This window comes from Apodemus sylvaticus, chromosome 12, assembly GCF_947179515.1.
Source record: "Apodemus sylvaticus chromosome 12, mApoSyl1.1, whole genome shotgun sequence".
NCBI classification, from domain to species: Eukaryota; Metazoa; Chordata; class Mammalia; order Rodentia; family Muridae; genus Apodemus; species Apodemus sylvaticus.
In genome coordinates, this window is record NC_067483.1 from 99306598 (window position 1) to 99322050 (window position 15453).

The following is a 15453-nucleotide window of genomic DNA, read 5'->3' on the forward strand; positions in this document are numbered from 1 at the left end:
AAGTACACTGTAGCTGTTTTCAGACACCTCAGCAGAGGGGGTCAGATCTCATTACAGATGGTTGTGAGCCACCATGTGGTTGCTGGGATTTGAACTCAGAACCTTTGGAAAAGCAGTCAGTTCTCTTAACCCAGTGAGCCACCTCTCCAGTCCCTATTTGTTTTGTTTCCAGAGAGGGTTTCTCTCTGGCTATCCTGGAACTCTAGACCAGGCCAGTATCAAACTTTCAGAGTTCTGTCTACCTCTGCCTCTCAAAGTGTTGAGATTAAAGACATGCAGGATAGTCACCTGGCTAAAGAGAAAGTTTAAGAGAAACAAAGGATTTAAAAGTATGCTTCATCCAGAAGTCATTTCAAGGCTGAGCAAGCCATGGGGAGCAAGCCAGTAAGCAGCACCCTTCTGTGGCTTCTGTGTCAGCTCCTTCATCCAGGTTCCTGCCCTGCTTGAGTTCCAGTTCTCACTGCTTTTGATGATGAACTGTTCTATGTAGCTGTGAGTGAAGTAAACTCTTGCCTCCCCAAGCTGCTTTGTGGTCATTCATATGAGGTTTCCAATCATTGGCCAGGATTGACACATTTCTAGGTTTGAGATTCTCAATGCTAAAACTATAAAAGGCCTGAGTAAGTAGGATGTGTTGGTCACTGTGATGGCTATTCCTAGTTGTCAACTTGACTATTTCTGGAATGAACTACAATCTAGAACTGGAAGGCTCATCTGTGATCCAGATCTTGAGGCAGGGAGATACAATTTTCTGACCTGGATCTTGGCTTGGAGATCTTGAGGCATAGTGGCTATGAATCCCAGGAGACTAAGGCAAGGAGATCTCTGAGTTCAAGGTCAGCCTGGGGCAAAACAAGTCCCAGATCCAGGCATGGAGGTGCACACCTTTAATCTGGGCCACACCTTCTGCTGTAGGCCTCCATAAGGACCTTGGAAGAAGGAAGATTCGCTCTTCCATGCCTGCTTGCATTTACTTGCCAGCGCATCTGTTGGAACCTACTGGCCTTGTGGACTGAGCAACTTAGTAGATCCTTGGACTTCCCATGCAGAGCTGACCATTGTTGGGGAGTTGGACTACAGACTGTAAGTCATCATAACAAATTCCCTTACTAAATAGAGACTATCCATAAGTTCTGTGACTCTAGAGAACCCTGACTAATACAGTCACCTTAAGATCACACAGTTCAATTTTGGTACATTCTGTGATGATCTGGTCCCTAATTTCTCCATACCTGAGTTCCCCATTCATAAATGGCATTACCGTATAAACTAGGTATGGTAGTAGAAGTCTTTCATCCTAGTAGTATAGAGGCTGAGACAGGAGGATCAAGAGTTTTATACCAGTTAGGCATGGTAGCATATGCCTTTAATCCTAGCACTCAGGGGATCTGAGGTGGATGGAATTCTGTGAGTTCAAGGCCAGTCTGGTCTACATCATAAGAACCTGTCTCATAACAGACAGATAAATAAATAGACAGATATTTAAAAAAAAAAAAGAGTTCCAGGTTAGTCTGGGTTACATCGGGAAACCCTGTCTTATCTCAACTCCCACCAAATTGGAATTATCCTGTGTTCCTTCTGTGAGGAATTCATTTCTATCATTAAATATTACCAAACCCCAACACTTGAATACCAGAATAAAGGTGGCTTTTTTTTTTTTGAATTTGTGATAAATTGGAAGACTTTGGACACTTGTAATAAAGGGTTCCAGAGGCCAGGAGTTCATCTTCGAGGACTTGTTGCTGTGAGAGGAAACATGAGATGTGACATTCTGAGGTCTTCTGGGGGCTAAGGGAAGAGGAATAAGGGAGGTATGAATTAGTTCAAAAGCCAGTCAAGGAGTTTTGTAAAGAAAGAAATCTGCTTTGGAAATGTCTGTGGCTACAGTTCAGGGACATTGTCAAACTGGAATTTCGGTAACTCTGAGCAAACTCAAAGCCCAGGAACTTGACAAGAGCCAGCTTTCCCTGAAGCTAGAGAGACTGGGGTAAGATTTGGCTTTAAACAGGACGATGGAGTATGAATTAGAAGAGTGGAATGATTGGAAGGATCAAGAGACTGAAGAGCCAGTAGATGAAAAGGCAAGGTGGGGGAGAGAGGTTAAAAAATAACGTGGCATTTACTGAGAAGGGAGACTATACAGAAGAGGAAGCAAACAGCAGAGGGGGCTGGAGAAGACAGAGAGAAGGCTGAGGCAGGAGGGCAAACTGAGGGAAAAGCATACTGGCATATATGTTTTACAATGTCTTAATAAAACACAGTGTGTTGTACGCTAACTTCAATTTTTTGATTAAAAAAACAATTTCTGGGTTATGCTCAAAAGATGGCTCAAAGAGTAAGGGTCCTTGTTATCAAGCCCAGTGACTGGGTCTATCCTCAGGCCCACATGGAAGAGGGGGAACCAACTCCTAATAGCTGTCCTCTTATGTACACACACACACACACACACACACACACACACACACACACACACGCATGCATACACGCACGTGAACGAACACATAAATAATAAATGTAAATTTTTAACAGTGAATTACCTAAACAGAGTGCAATCAGACATGGTGGTACATACTTGTAGTCCCAGTACTGGGGAAGAACAGGCAGAAAGGCTGTTCTAGCTTAGATGCCAGCCTGGGCTACAGAGTGAGCTCCAAGTCACGTAGGTTTATATAGCAAAATCCTGTCTCAAAAAAAGAAGCCAGAATCCATAAACTTTTAAAGACATATGAGCATCAGGACTGTTCCTGGTCATGGACTAAATTTCATCATTTAATATACCCAACTGTTGTTAGAAAGTGAAAAAATAGTTCAAATAAACTAAACACTGAATTAAAAAATCTATTTCTTATTCCCATATAACAGTGGCTCTCAACCTGCCTAATGTTGTTACCATTTGATATAGTTTCTCATGTTATAGTGACCCCCAACCATAAAATTATTTTGTTGCTACTGTTGTTGCTCTTGTTGTAAATCATAAGTATCTGATATGGGAACCCCTGTGGGGTCCCTACCCACAAGTTGAATACTGCTGCCGTTCAAGGCACCAGAGTAGCTGGAAAAACAGCAAATAAAAAAAAGGTAGGTGCTCTGGAGCCCTCATAGAGAGGCTGAGGTGTAAGTGCCCAGGCTTCCCCCAATGAAGTCAGCAGAGGAGGCAAGGAATTCTCAAGTGCTCTAAGAGTGTGGAGATGGTGCTGTTGACTTATTGGCCACAGAGGTTGGATTTGACTCCTAGATAAAGGGAAGGGAAAAGTATGAGATTCTAAATGCAAAGTAACTAACCACATCCCCTCCCTCCATCCTGACTGCGGCTACTACAATGGTGGACAGAGCCAGAGGCCAACAGGACTGAAAAGAGACAAGGCTGGTGAGATGGCACAAGGGGTGATGTGTTCCTTGTACAAGCAGGACTTGAGTTCAGATCTCCAGCACCCACATAAAAAGCTAGCTGTGGTGGGACACAAGTGTATCTATCCCAGGACTTACTGGCCAGCCAGGCTAATCAAAAAGGTAAACTTCAGATTTGGTGAGAGACCCTGTCTCAAAAACTAAGGTGGAAAGTGATCCAGAGGGATTAAGAAACACACCTTGCTGTCACTCTCCAGTCTCCACAAGTGCCCCACACACGCGTACCCCACACCCATGTGCTTGTTATCCTGTAAATAAATAAATCCTTTTTGTTCTCCCAGCCCCTGCTCCCAGAATGACGGCTCTGAGACTAACTATTTATTATTAAATGCCTAGGCCATACACTTTGGCTCATTCCCTGATGAGGCTGTAACTTACTTAACCCATTCAAACTATTCACATCTTCTACATAGTTGGTCACCTCTCCTTCAGCACCTTTTATTCTCCCACTATTTCCCAGGATCCTCTCGCTTCCTGCCAGTGTCTCACCTACTATTTCTTGCCTCAGCTTATTCATCAACTTTTTTATTGATAGGTGATGCTTATAAAGAGATTTGCAGCCATCCCTCCCGCCCCCTCTGCCGCCCTGTCCTTTCTGCTGGAGCAGGCTCTTGGCTGGTCTGCTCCAGTGAAGACACTATCTCCTGGTCCATCCTAGAAAACCTGCTGCACTCAGAGCAGTAGAGGATCAGCTGCACTCAGAGCTGTTGGACAGCATCTAGACTGCTTCACTGAAGACCTAACAGTTTGAAGGCAGCACACACTAGCTGACGTGAGGCCCCCCCACTACACATACAGTAAAGGATTGCCGGGTCTGTGTTCATCAGAGATGATGCACCTAACCTTCAAGAGACTGGAGGCACCAGGGGGAGTTTAGAGGTCAGGTGGGGTTTGGGGGTGGGGACATTCTCATAGAGACAGGGTGGGGAGGAGGTATGGGATGTGGAACAGTTGGAGGGTGGACTGTGGTGGAGGGAATAAATTATGGAGTGTAAAAACATAAATTAATTAATAAAAAATAAAGACATTATCTCAGAGTTGGAAGGTGGAGATGGGAAAGTACCTGGGCTTGTTAACCAGCCTGGCCTTCTCGACATGTCCCTGACCAATCAGAGTCCCTGTTTCAGAGTATTTGACACCAGATGTTCAGAGAGAGAGAGAGAGAGAGAGAGAGAGAGAGAGAGAGAAAGTTTCTCCTGGCAGCTAGCTCCCAGAGAGGCTTTGCCGACTATGGTCAGGCGCACACTCCCTTGGAGGGAACAGAAAATTCAGTCTGGACTTTTCCATTGACTAAGTGACCCAGGGTAAATTGCTTCTCCTCCCCATTATAAAATGCAGGTCACAATAAAGCTCATAAAGTTGTTATGAGGCTTAGAAGAAGGAATGCTGGGTGTGATGACACAGACCTGTAATCACAAGCATACTTGAACAGAGGTTTGAAGATTGTAAGTTCCAGGCCAGACTGAGCTACAGAATGAGAAGTTATCTCAACAAAAATAAATAGCCAAGGAAACAAATATTGAGAGAACGAGGGCCAGTGAAATGGCTCAGTAGATAAAGGTGTTTACTGAGCAAGCCAGAGTTTGATCCCTGAAAGCCTCTTACACACAGTTGTCCTTTGACCTCCACACATCAACTCTGGCCTATAGGTCCCTACCCCCATCATGTGTACAATAATAAACAAAATGTATGGAAAGAAGGAACGGACACAAAGCACTGAGAACATGACCAGCAACCTTTTGAGTGTGCTCAGTCAGTGTGGGGGTGATTACAATTAGCAAACACCTTGTTCTTTTGTTTCTTGCCTCAGGCAAATACAATTTTAGATTTGCATTTTTCTTATTCACTGGTATACTATGTGAATTTGTGGGTTCTGGAGGGGAAAGAACTTGTTGAAAAATTTTTTAGAATATCTTACCCACTCTAAGAAGCCACCAGTAGAAACTGGATGTAGCTCTGGGCTTGTAGAAAATGTTAACACTTTAGGAATAGGGAACACTTTCACAGCCAGAAGCTATGTGCTGTGTGCCTACCTCAGCAGGCAGCACAGACAAGTGTGTCTAGGAAAATGCAACACTGGGCAGATGATTCTAGTTTAGGGTGCTATCTATTGGTGGGATCGCTGTCTTACGGATTCTCCAGGGCCCTAGGGATAGTTTTAGCTGGGGCAGAAGAAAAAGGAAACCAGATGGACAAAAAGGAGCCCAGAGAAGACAGAGTTGTTTAGTCCATAAGAAGGTTGTTTGGAGACAACCCTGTTAAGATTAGTTACTGAAATGTTTCATTCAAGACATGAGGGTCTGACCCACCTTGTCTAGAGGACTTTAAGATGATAGCCTCATAGGTTTTATACAAAATGACTATGGATATCTTTTCGTCCAGCCGGAGGTTGGTGCTGACAGCAACTGGCTTGCCAGACTCTCTGGGGCTATGGACTTCTAGGTTGCCGCTGTTTCCTAGCAATCCCGGGCCTGTGCCAAGTCACTGCACAGGCACAAATTGCTGGTGGGTTCCCCCTAGAGAGGAAATAGTTCGTTGGAGCCTCATTGTAGAAACCAGCACAGGCAGGTAAAATGTTTTTATAATTGCCACTAGGAAAAAGAGCAGGCCCAGGGGGAATCTTCTACCCAAGGGGCCCCCCTCTAGTTATAAGCTAATTCGTTGTGCGTATGTGGATCATGTGGGTGGGATCTACCCTTCTGAGGTGTTAGGTGAGATTGTTTTTGAATGTGTGGAGACTCTAAGAAATGGCAGTTACTGCATTTCCCCACCATGTTCTGTGGTTCAAATGTAAGGTAAGACCTGTTGCCATAAGTAAGGTAGGGTCTATTTCCTTTTTTCCCTATGAGGATTGTAAACAAAGGCCCTACAATTCTGGAATTGAGGTTCATGTTTTGTTAAAGACAGCTCTAAGGCAGTGGGACAGGGAACTGGAAGCCAGCAGTCACTGAATTTTCTACAGCCATTCTGATCTTCCTGCTAGGATCATTCAGGGAATTTATATCTCTATTTGCATGTGGTAGAGTGCAAATAAACCACAGGAAAACCTCAGCAAGCTAGTGTTAAAAGGTGGCAAGGCCAAAAAAGTTTCCTGGCAAGAAGTTATATGCAAGGTGGGAAAAAAATGAATTCAACATGATTAACTAAAATGAACATTGAAATATAATAGGTGTAAACACCACCTGAAATGGTTTCCTGAGCAAGTTAGACCAAACACCATTTTTCATGATTTATGGAGATTTAATTGTCTTAAATGGAACATAATTCTGTGGCCAGAAAGCACAGACAAGCCCCTCCATACACCCTTGGCGTATTTATACCTGCAGCAGGGTGTGCTGCACAATTTGCTGAACTTCAAGAAAAGCTGCACAGGCAGCTAGCTCCCTTTAAGGGAAGGGTGTGGGGGGGGGGGAGGGGGAGATAACTAGAGCTGTAAAGTGCCTGTTTAGCAGGCATTCAGTCCTGGGCTCTCCCCCCCACTGAACAACAACCAAACAAATCCTCCTGGGTTGAAGCTAGTTAACATAATGAGATGAATGAGGGAATTGGACTTCCTGGTACTTTGCCTGAAGAGCTGGTAAAATGGCGATGTCTGCAGTGTAGAGATTAGAATGCTGTGGCTGAACAGCTCCCCAGAAATTCACACAATGAAACTCAGTTTCTGCTTCTTCAGAATGCAAATACATCTAGGGCCTTAAAAGACGCAACTATTTTGAAACACAGCCGTTAGTGTGGGCTTGGATCCAATCAGACTGGTTATCTTATAAGAGGTTTGGCTGGGTGTGGTGGCACATGCCTCTAATCTCAGCATTTGGAAGCAGGACACTTGTGTACTGTCTGAGCCAAATAATAAGTTGAAGGCTGGCCTGCTGGAGACCTGTCTTTCAGTCAAACAATAGAGAAAGAGATTTGGACAGAGCTGGAGGTGAATGCTTACAGGGAGATGACATGTGAGTACAGAGTAAACCATGGAGACAGGCCAGAAGAAATCAAACCTGTCTACACCTTGATTCTTGGCTTTAGTTTCCAGAACTTGATGAAAACTAGAGACTAGCATTTTGTTGTGCACTAATGCAGACAGAACAGATGTGATCCAATAATGACTTGCAATTAAAAGGTTATACCTTTAAGATCCAGGGTGCCTAAAGTCTATAAACTATCAACCTCAGAATCTCCTATTAACCATTTTTGTTTCTTTGGTTAGTTGGTTAAATTTTTAAACTGGGTCTCTCTGTACATAGCCTCAGCTGTCTTGAAACTCACTATATCGTCCAGGTTTGCCTTAGACTCACAAAGATCCACCTGTCTCTGCCTCAGAGTACTAAGATTAAAGGTATACTCCACCAGCCCAGCACCCCTTTAATATCCTGGAAAATGCAGGTCCCCAAGACCTAATGTTATACTATTCTTTTATGTATCTGGGTTCTTAGTGTTGTAAAATGTCACAGATGATGCCTTTGAAACAGCAATCTTGAGTTCCCTGCTTGACTACCAAGAGCTAATTCTCTTAAGTTACTGTATCTAGTGTTCAGGCAGATGTTTTACCATCAAGGAAAAAGATGGTAAAACATCTCCCCGTCTGTTATCAGTGTCAGTGGGTACCACAGCATGTGGGGAAGCTGAGTGGGGTGAGAACAAATAGAATCCTTGAAGAATCTGATGTTTGATTCTGGAAATATATCTCTTGCCTATTGTCCTTAATAATATAATGACACAACTTGAATGGCCATCTTATTACACTTCTCTCCTTAGGTTTATTTAAAGGTCCAATATCTTGGTGCCTAAACTGACAAAGGAAGAACAGGAAATGAATCGGTCTATCTAACTTTTCTATGAGCCTCTATGGACAGTTCCTTAACATGGCCAATTGCCTTTAGTTCTTTTTAGTTGTGCTTTGTCATGTGTTGGGCTGGGCCTTGAAAGTACACATGAGCTACATCCCTAGCATGCCCTGTGCAGTAAAATATATTTGTGAATAGGTAAAGGATAATAATAGTTATAAGGCTAACATACATGGGAAGAATGTATATTTCATACAGGTCCTGTGTAGAATGGAAATAAAAAAAAAATATTTCCATACGGCATAAGGCAGCTTTTCTGTCACTCTTGGATCAGAGTGGGAGGGGAGAGGGAGGGTTTATAAGAGCAGGAACATATTTTTGGTTTGATTTTATTTTATTCATTTATTTTTTGACAAGGTCTGGTAGCCTTGGCTGGCCCAAGACTCCTGTTCTCCTGCCTCAGCCTCTCTGGTGCTGGGATTATGGTTGTGTGCCACCACACTGGTCTTTGATGTTTTTACAGTAGAGAGAGACAGAAAGTGATACTCCTTCAAATATGGCAGTTCCCTAGAGACCTGTGAAAACTGCTATCCTGGCTGGGCATTGTGGTTCAAACCTATCTTCCCAACACTGGGGAGAATGAGGCAGGAGGATTTTTAAGTGTTGGAGGCCAGCCTGAACTATGTTATAAATTACAGATCAGCTTGGATTACACAGAAAGTAAGGCCTGGTTTTAGAAGGAGAGAGCAAACTGCTGCTCTATTCACAAGGCTTTACTTACCCTTAGACAGGGTCTCACTCTATAACTCCTATAGGAACTTATTCCTTATCCCAGGCTAGCCTGCAGCTCACACCAACCCTCCTGCCTCAGCTTCTCAAGGGCTGAGATTATGAGCATGAGCTGCCACACCCAACAAGAGATACTGGATCTGTAAGGACTCTTGGTTTTGGTGGTTTTGTTTTGTCTGTATTCCTTATGGTATTCAGCCTTTGTACCCAAATTCAGCTAATGTCCTAGTAGTGACCGGGGCTGGCGAGGAGTTCCTATGGTCATTGTAGTCAGTATCAAGCATGTGGCTAATTGTTTTTCTTCCTTCATTAACTCAGTTCTATTTCTGTGCAGACCACCAGATTCTCACTGTATCCGCCCCCACCCCGTGTGTGTGTGTGTGTGTGTGTGTGTGTGTGTGTGTGTAGCAGGATTGAAAATGTCATTCAGGTTCCAGGTGCTTTCCAGAAACAAGAATTCTGGCACGTAAAACAATTGATTTAAGACGCTAGACCGTAATGCCTTGGGGAAGTTCAGAAGAAAAGCCCTGAGCACAAGCGGGCTTCTTTAGGAATGAAAAGGAGAGAGCCTGCCAGCCTGGGCAGCCAAGGAGCCTCAACAATGCAGCGCGGCGGCCCTTTTGGCTGAAAGGGGTCCAGGAGGGCCCTAAAGGTCCCCGCGCGTTGGGAGGGCCGGCCTTTTTTCCAGACCTTTCCGAGCAGCATTCTGCCCCGACTCGGGGCTCGGCGAGGTCCGGGGCCTAGGCCGGGTGGCCCAGGGCGCCCTCAGCCGCGCACTAGGGGGTCCGCGGGGCGGGCCGCGCCGCGCCTTCGTTAGAGGGCGCTCAGGGGCGCCGCCGCTTCCTCCCGCCAACCCTCCCCGCCGGCCGGCCGGGGCGCACGCAGCCGCCGGGCCCTGGGGAGCGAGTCTCCACGCCGCCCGGGACCTGGAGCCGGGAGGGCCGCGCCGCCGCCTCCTTCCGCCGGCCATGCATTCTTCCGGCTCCCGCAGCCCGGGCTGGGCCCCGGCCTGCCCGAGGTAACCCGGGGCGCGGCGGGCCGGGCCCGGGAGGCGCTGGGGGCGGGGAAGGGTGCCGTTGGTCGCGTGGCCTGTGGAGGAGGCGGCGGCGGCCCGGGAGCCGAGGGCGCGGTAGGCCCGGGGAGGAGGCGGAGGCGGGGGCGCGGGGCATCGCCCGCCTCCCCCGGACCCGCCCCGGTGACAGGTCCGGCCTCTGAGTCCCCGCCGCGCCTCTGTCCACAGGCTGCCGCGAGGGGACTAGGGCGCCCGCGTGCCCGCTCGTGCCGTGCCTCGGGCCGCCTGGGCCGCCGCAGCCGCGTCCATGACCGCGACCCCCGGGCCAGGGACTCCCGCCGCCGCCGCCGGCCCTCGGCCGTGTCGCCGCTCGCCGCTCGCGCCCACAGAGGTGAGCCCGCCGAGGATACCTGGCCGAGGGGAGCCCTCCGTGGAGAGCCGGCGGAGGGGACCCGGCGGAGGAGAGCCCGCCGCGGCGACCCCGAGGCCGCCCCGCTCCTCACCTGGGGAAACCGCTGCCCGAGCCCCCGCTGCCGGGCGTCGCGGGCTCCGCATCCCTCGCCCCTCGGCTTCACCTTCGGGTCCCGCTCCCCTCCCCCTCCCCGCCGGCTTCCTCTCATCTTCCTCCTCCTTCCTGGACCCCTCTCCTGTCCTTCCCCCTCAGAGGCAAGCACCCCGCTGTTGCGGACGAGCCCCTTGGGGGAGCCCCGGTAAAGGCATGGCCGGGCGTTCAGGACCGGCTTGGCGGGACCTCCGGCCGGCGGGTCCAGGGCAGCGTGCGGAGACTGAGGGTCTGGCGGAAGCGAGGCGGCCGCGGTGGGTCGCGGTGCGGGGCCGCCACCGGCTAGCGGGACGGTCTAGCGTTGGCTAAATATATTCCGCTGTGGCCCGTGCCCCGCGGAACGGCTCTCTTGACCTTGTGCGGCTCCTCCCTCCTCTCTGTCCCCCTCTGGAATTTGCCCTCGAGATCGCCAGGCGAGCGCTGCACCAGGAGAGCTCAGACCCCTCGCTGTCTTGTAATTGTTGGTGCTGGAGGTTTCTGTGCTGTTGACTGCACCCATTTTCCTTTTGAAATGATTTTTCCTTTCATCCCCAGAAAGACAGGACAGACGCCAATGTGAGAATGGCTGTGACCGTGGAAGAAGCTCCTTGGCTGGGCTGGATCGTCGCGAAAGCCCTGATGAGATTTGCCTTCATGGTCGCCAACAACCTGGTTGCTATTCCATCCTATATCTGCTATATAATTATACTGCAGCCACTCCGAGTGCTGGACAGTAAGCGCTTCTGGTATATCGAAGGACTCATGTACAAATGGCTTTTAGGAATGGTGGCTTCCTGGGGATGGTATGCTGGATACACAGGTAAGAGCCAGAGCACTTTAGTGCACACGAACCAATTTGCAATGCTACGTCAGGAGCCATGATTGAATCTATGTTATGCTTTTGATTGAGAATGCCTTGGCTATTAGGAAAAAATAGTCTTGTAGGATTTCTCATCAAAACCTCAGCCAGGAAGCCTTAATGTTTTCAGGAATATAATTTTATATTTTATAATCAAATATTATTGATAGATTCCTTAAATAGTGTATTTTTATTGTGATTGACATTGACTTATTAAAGTTGGCCCTTAAAAGCTATCGTAGAGGAGTAGGAATGCATTATATAGGACTTGAGGGCTTACAAAGTGAAGATGTAAGATACTTAGTCCATAAGCATTGGACATTTAGAAAAGCCATGGAGCCTTATTTCTGCTCAGATAGTATAATAAGTTTTTTTTCATGTAATGTAATACTGTACTGTGTAATGTTTTAGCTAAGCTTTCCCCATTTCTGTTATGTTCCTTTTGTTTTCTTGAATTTATATTTTATCTCATAAATCTTATTATTAAAAAATTTTAAATCTGTTATGCTAATTTCCCCTGAGTGTCTTTAAGTGGATTTCTTCTTTTGCTTTTAAACTTCATTTTGGGGAGAAGGAGTAATGCCGTGCTAAAGTGGACCGTAATAGCACGGAATGAGATGTGCTGTGCGTTTTCTACACATAAACTTCACATATTTTGAGAACTTCCATGTCTGCTCAAATGCTGTATCCTTTATTTTCTTTCATTGATTGTTTCTTCTTTAGGATTACAGTAATGCAGAAAGGGTGAAGCTCTAGCACTTGTGAGATGCGGAAACTTTTATTATGGGAGCACAACTGGTGGGCAAACTCCTCAGCAACTAAGCTGCAGGTCAGCGCTAGAAAGTGGAGGGTATTTTTTAAGGATCAGACAGCAAAAATGGTTCTCCATTTTTAGATTCTGTCTCCCTCTTGCCTGCACTGCCTGCATCTGAAGATTTTATCCATACATACCAGAAAAGGAGTGACAGACAGCACCGGGCCCAGCAGCCTCCTGCTGTGTGAGAGATGTCTCTGTGGCCCTAGATGAAGGGTTTTCCTTCCCTCATTGCTGCCTGGTATTCTGTAAGCCCCTGGCATGGTGCCCGTGTTGCTTCTTGGTATTGAGCTATTGAGATGCCATTTTGGATACCATGGGTAAGCTCCCTGTCCTTCTCAGTGCCTGGTCGCAATAGCAATGGTGGAGAGGAAATGGCACCTGCCTGTCGAGCTGAATCTCATCTTAAGTGCCTGGCTTGCTTGATGCCGTTGGCTTTCCCAAGTATTCTATGTAAGAGCTGGTAGCGCCAGTATGTGCCCAGTATACTCATGTTTGCTTGTTTAAAATGAGCTTGTGGGCTTTCAAAAGCAGCCGGTAGTTTTTTCTACTTAAAAACAATGAAATAACTGAAACATCTATGTGATCCGTATTTATGTGTGACAGCCTGACGAAGCAGAGAGTGTTGACCTTGAGATGAGCAGAGGCCCAGTGCCGCTGCTAGCTGCTACCAAAGGCTGTCGCCTGCGGCTAGGGCTCCCCGTGGATGTCCTTCTTCTAGTTTTCTTTTTTTATTTGGGGGGTAGGTGGGGGAGTGTTTCTTGGTTTGCTTTTCTTGAGACAAGATTTTGTTTCTGTATCCTAGACCATCCCCAAACATGTCACCCATGCTGGCATTAAACTCAAGTCAGAGTGTTTCTCCTGCTGCAGCTTCCCCGGTGCTGGGGACACATCTCGCCTGCAATGTGCTTTTAAGCAGAGCTTCTTGGGGTGCCTTCTTTCTTACTACCCACCTGTCTTTGAGGGCTCTCCTTGCCTCCAGCTTAGTGGTCATGGTGTGACCTCTGCTCTAGTCTCCTGCAAACAGCTGCTCGTCCTCAGGCTACTGCATGTTGACAACTCCATCAATTTCTCATCAGAGTTTAGTTCTTGTGAGCAGAATACTTGCTTTTGGAGAGTCTGTTCACGGCCTGACCATAACAGAACAGTTAAGAAGTCAAAGTAGGAATGAAGTCTGTTGGAAGCCTGAGCAAGGCCTACAGATGGCAGGCACCCTACGAGGGCGCTGATGAGCTCCTTTCTGTGCACCATGGATCTAGTTTCTTCTCTTTCAGTCAGGAGGACAGTAGGCATTTTGTTTTTCTTTCACAGATAAAAAATTGAACAATGTCAAAGGAATTGTCAGGTCTGCTCAGTAGCATGGTGTTAAAACACTTGTCTAACACCCACAAATTCTGCCTCCAAAAACTAACAAATAGGGCTCCTTGTTAGTGTACAGGAAGGTTTATTGAAATCCTATAAAGAGGCAAACACAGAAATGGATCCTTTCCACAGCATGGTTCTTGCCCCACAAGCCCGTGGCCCTGTCTTTGTCTGTGCTGACCCTTTGTTAGCTCGCCTGCCCACCACCTCCTGCCACGGCTGCTTTGCTTGCTCTCTTGACTGTTGTGAGCATACTAGCAAGTCTAGCATGCTCATATTTTAGAATAAAAATTATCAAATTTTTATTGAAAATCCACTTAAAAAGAAGTTTTAAATATCAGGAAACTGAAAACTGGCTTCAAGTGAGAGATGTCAAACTGGTGTTTCAGTGTGAGGCAGGGCAAGGTGGCTCAGCCGAGGACTGATGCAGGGCAAGGTGGCCCCGCTGAGGACTTATGCTGATGACCTCGCCTTCCTTGCCCTGATGGTAGCAACTGTCTGCATGTGAAATAATTAAAACACAGTGACACTGAAATTCAGTTTGCTAATGTCTACAACACATTAGCTGTTGGTACTGCGTGGCTTAGGGATGGCTGAGCTGTAAAGTAAGATACTGATCAGGCCATCGTCACAGACAATTCTACTGGACAGGGGCAATAAATGGTGCTTACGCCTTTTTTCCTTTTCATAGAAAAATTGCATTTTATTTCTTATCAGAAAAATATCTTTTTTTTTTAATCTAATGGATTTCTGGGCTACTGATATAACTTAGTAGTAGAATATTTGCAGTGTGTGTGTAAATAAACAGGTTCCTTTGGGATATACAGGAAGATTTATTACATTTCTGTAAAGAAGCAAACAAAATGAGTCCCTGAGACACGCCCACCCGTGACTCTTGGATGAGGACTAATGAGGCCCGTAAGCCCAAGACCCTTCCTCGTTACCGTTGATTGCTTTTCGAAAGAGGGTCTTATATGCTTAGACACAGCCTGGAACTGCTGGCGCTTCCACTTACAGTGAATATCTCTTAAATGTTTAATGCACTCAGACTATAATTAAATATGTTTGACTAACAATCACTTTTCCAAAATAAGGGAATGAAAGCCAGAGTGGCCTTGAACTCATAGCGATCCTCCAGCTTCAACCTCTGATACTCCAGATTACAAACCTGAGCTGTCATGCCTGGCTTCCCAGAACTTTGTATTTAGTTTGTCTTCTCAGTTGGAGACACAGAAGATAGAAAGGAGATTTTCTGGTCCTTCTGCCTGTTTCTGACTTTGTCTTGTCAGATGAACCGCATTTCCTGAAAGGACTCTGAAGACAGTGGGGTTGGAGAAGGCTCACTTGGTCCTAGAGGGAGGTGAGCATTGCTACCACTAGCTCTTCAGTGACAATAGTGTACAGACATTGTGTTCTAGGGACATGTTATACTGTTTTGCCCTGATACTTTGAAGGCAGTCTGAAAAAGATACTAGTTTAGCCCAGGATCTACTTCTGCATGAAGATATGCATACATATCTGATATCTGAGATAAATTAACCTATCCTCCAATTCAAATGTAGACTGGCCAATTTCTGAGAGAGATTATATTTAAAACAAAATGTACCTATTTAAAGTATTTATTTTGACTTTCATTCACTTATTTTGGTAAAGTCATTATTAACTAAACACATTTAATTAAAGTCTCAGTACATTAAGCAGCTTAAAGATATGCATTGTAAGTGGAAGCTCCGGAAGTGCTGTGGAGGACTGAGAGCCTCTGTGCTGAAGGCTGCAGAGCAGGGCTTGCTGCCACGCCGGCCTGGCTAACCAGTGCTGTTTTCCCTAGACTGGACATCCACCTTTGTTGGCATTAGGGAAAGCTGATGCAGATTAGGTTTAGTTTCC

General features: G+C 46.4%; 2 protein-coding genes across 5 annotated transcripts in view; both read left to right on the plus strand.

The window, feature by feature from the left end:
* The window catches only part of Nek2 (NIMA related kinase 2), a 712524-nt gene that overhangs the window by 579170 nt on the left and 117901 nt on the right, over positions 1-15453 (plus strand). The gene's annotated exons all lie outside the window — the stretch shown is intronic.
* Positions 9805-15453, plus strand: part of Lpgat1 (lysophosphatidylglycerol acyltransferase 1) — a 73102-nt gene continuing 67453 nt past the window's right edge. The window contains exons 1-3 of one of the 4 annotated variants that reach the window (XM_052200765.1): positions 9811-9996; positions 10219-10381; positions 11091-11351. In XM_052200765.1, the coding sequence (XP_052056725.1) occupies positions 11114-11351 (238 nt within the window). In that variant the 5' untranslated portion in view covers positions 9811-9996; positions 10219-10381; positions 11091-11113. Of the gene's footprint in view, positions 9997-10218; positions 10382-11086; positions 11352-15453 lie in introns of those variants that run through there. The other 3 variants (XM_052200766.1, XM_052200764.1, XM_052200763.1) reach the window with 3 other exon arrangements.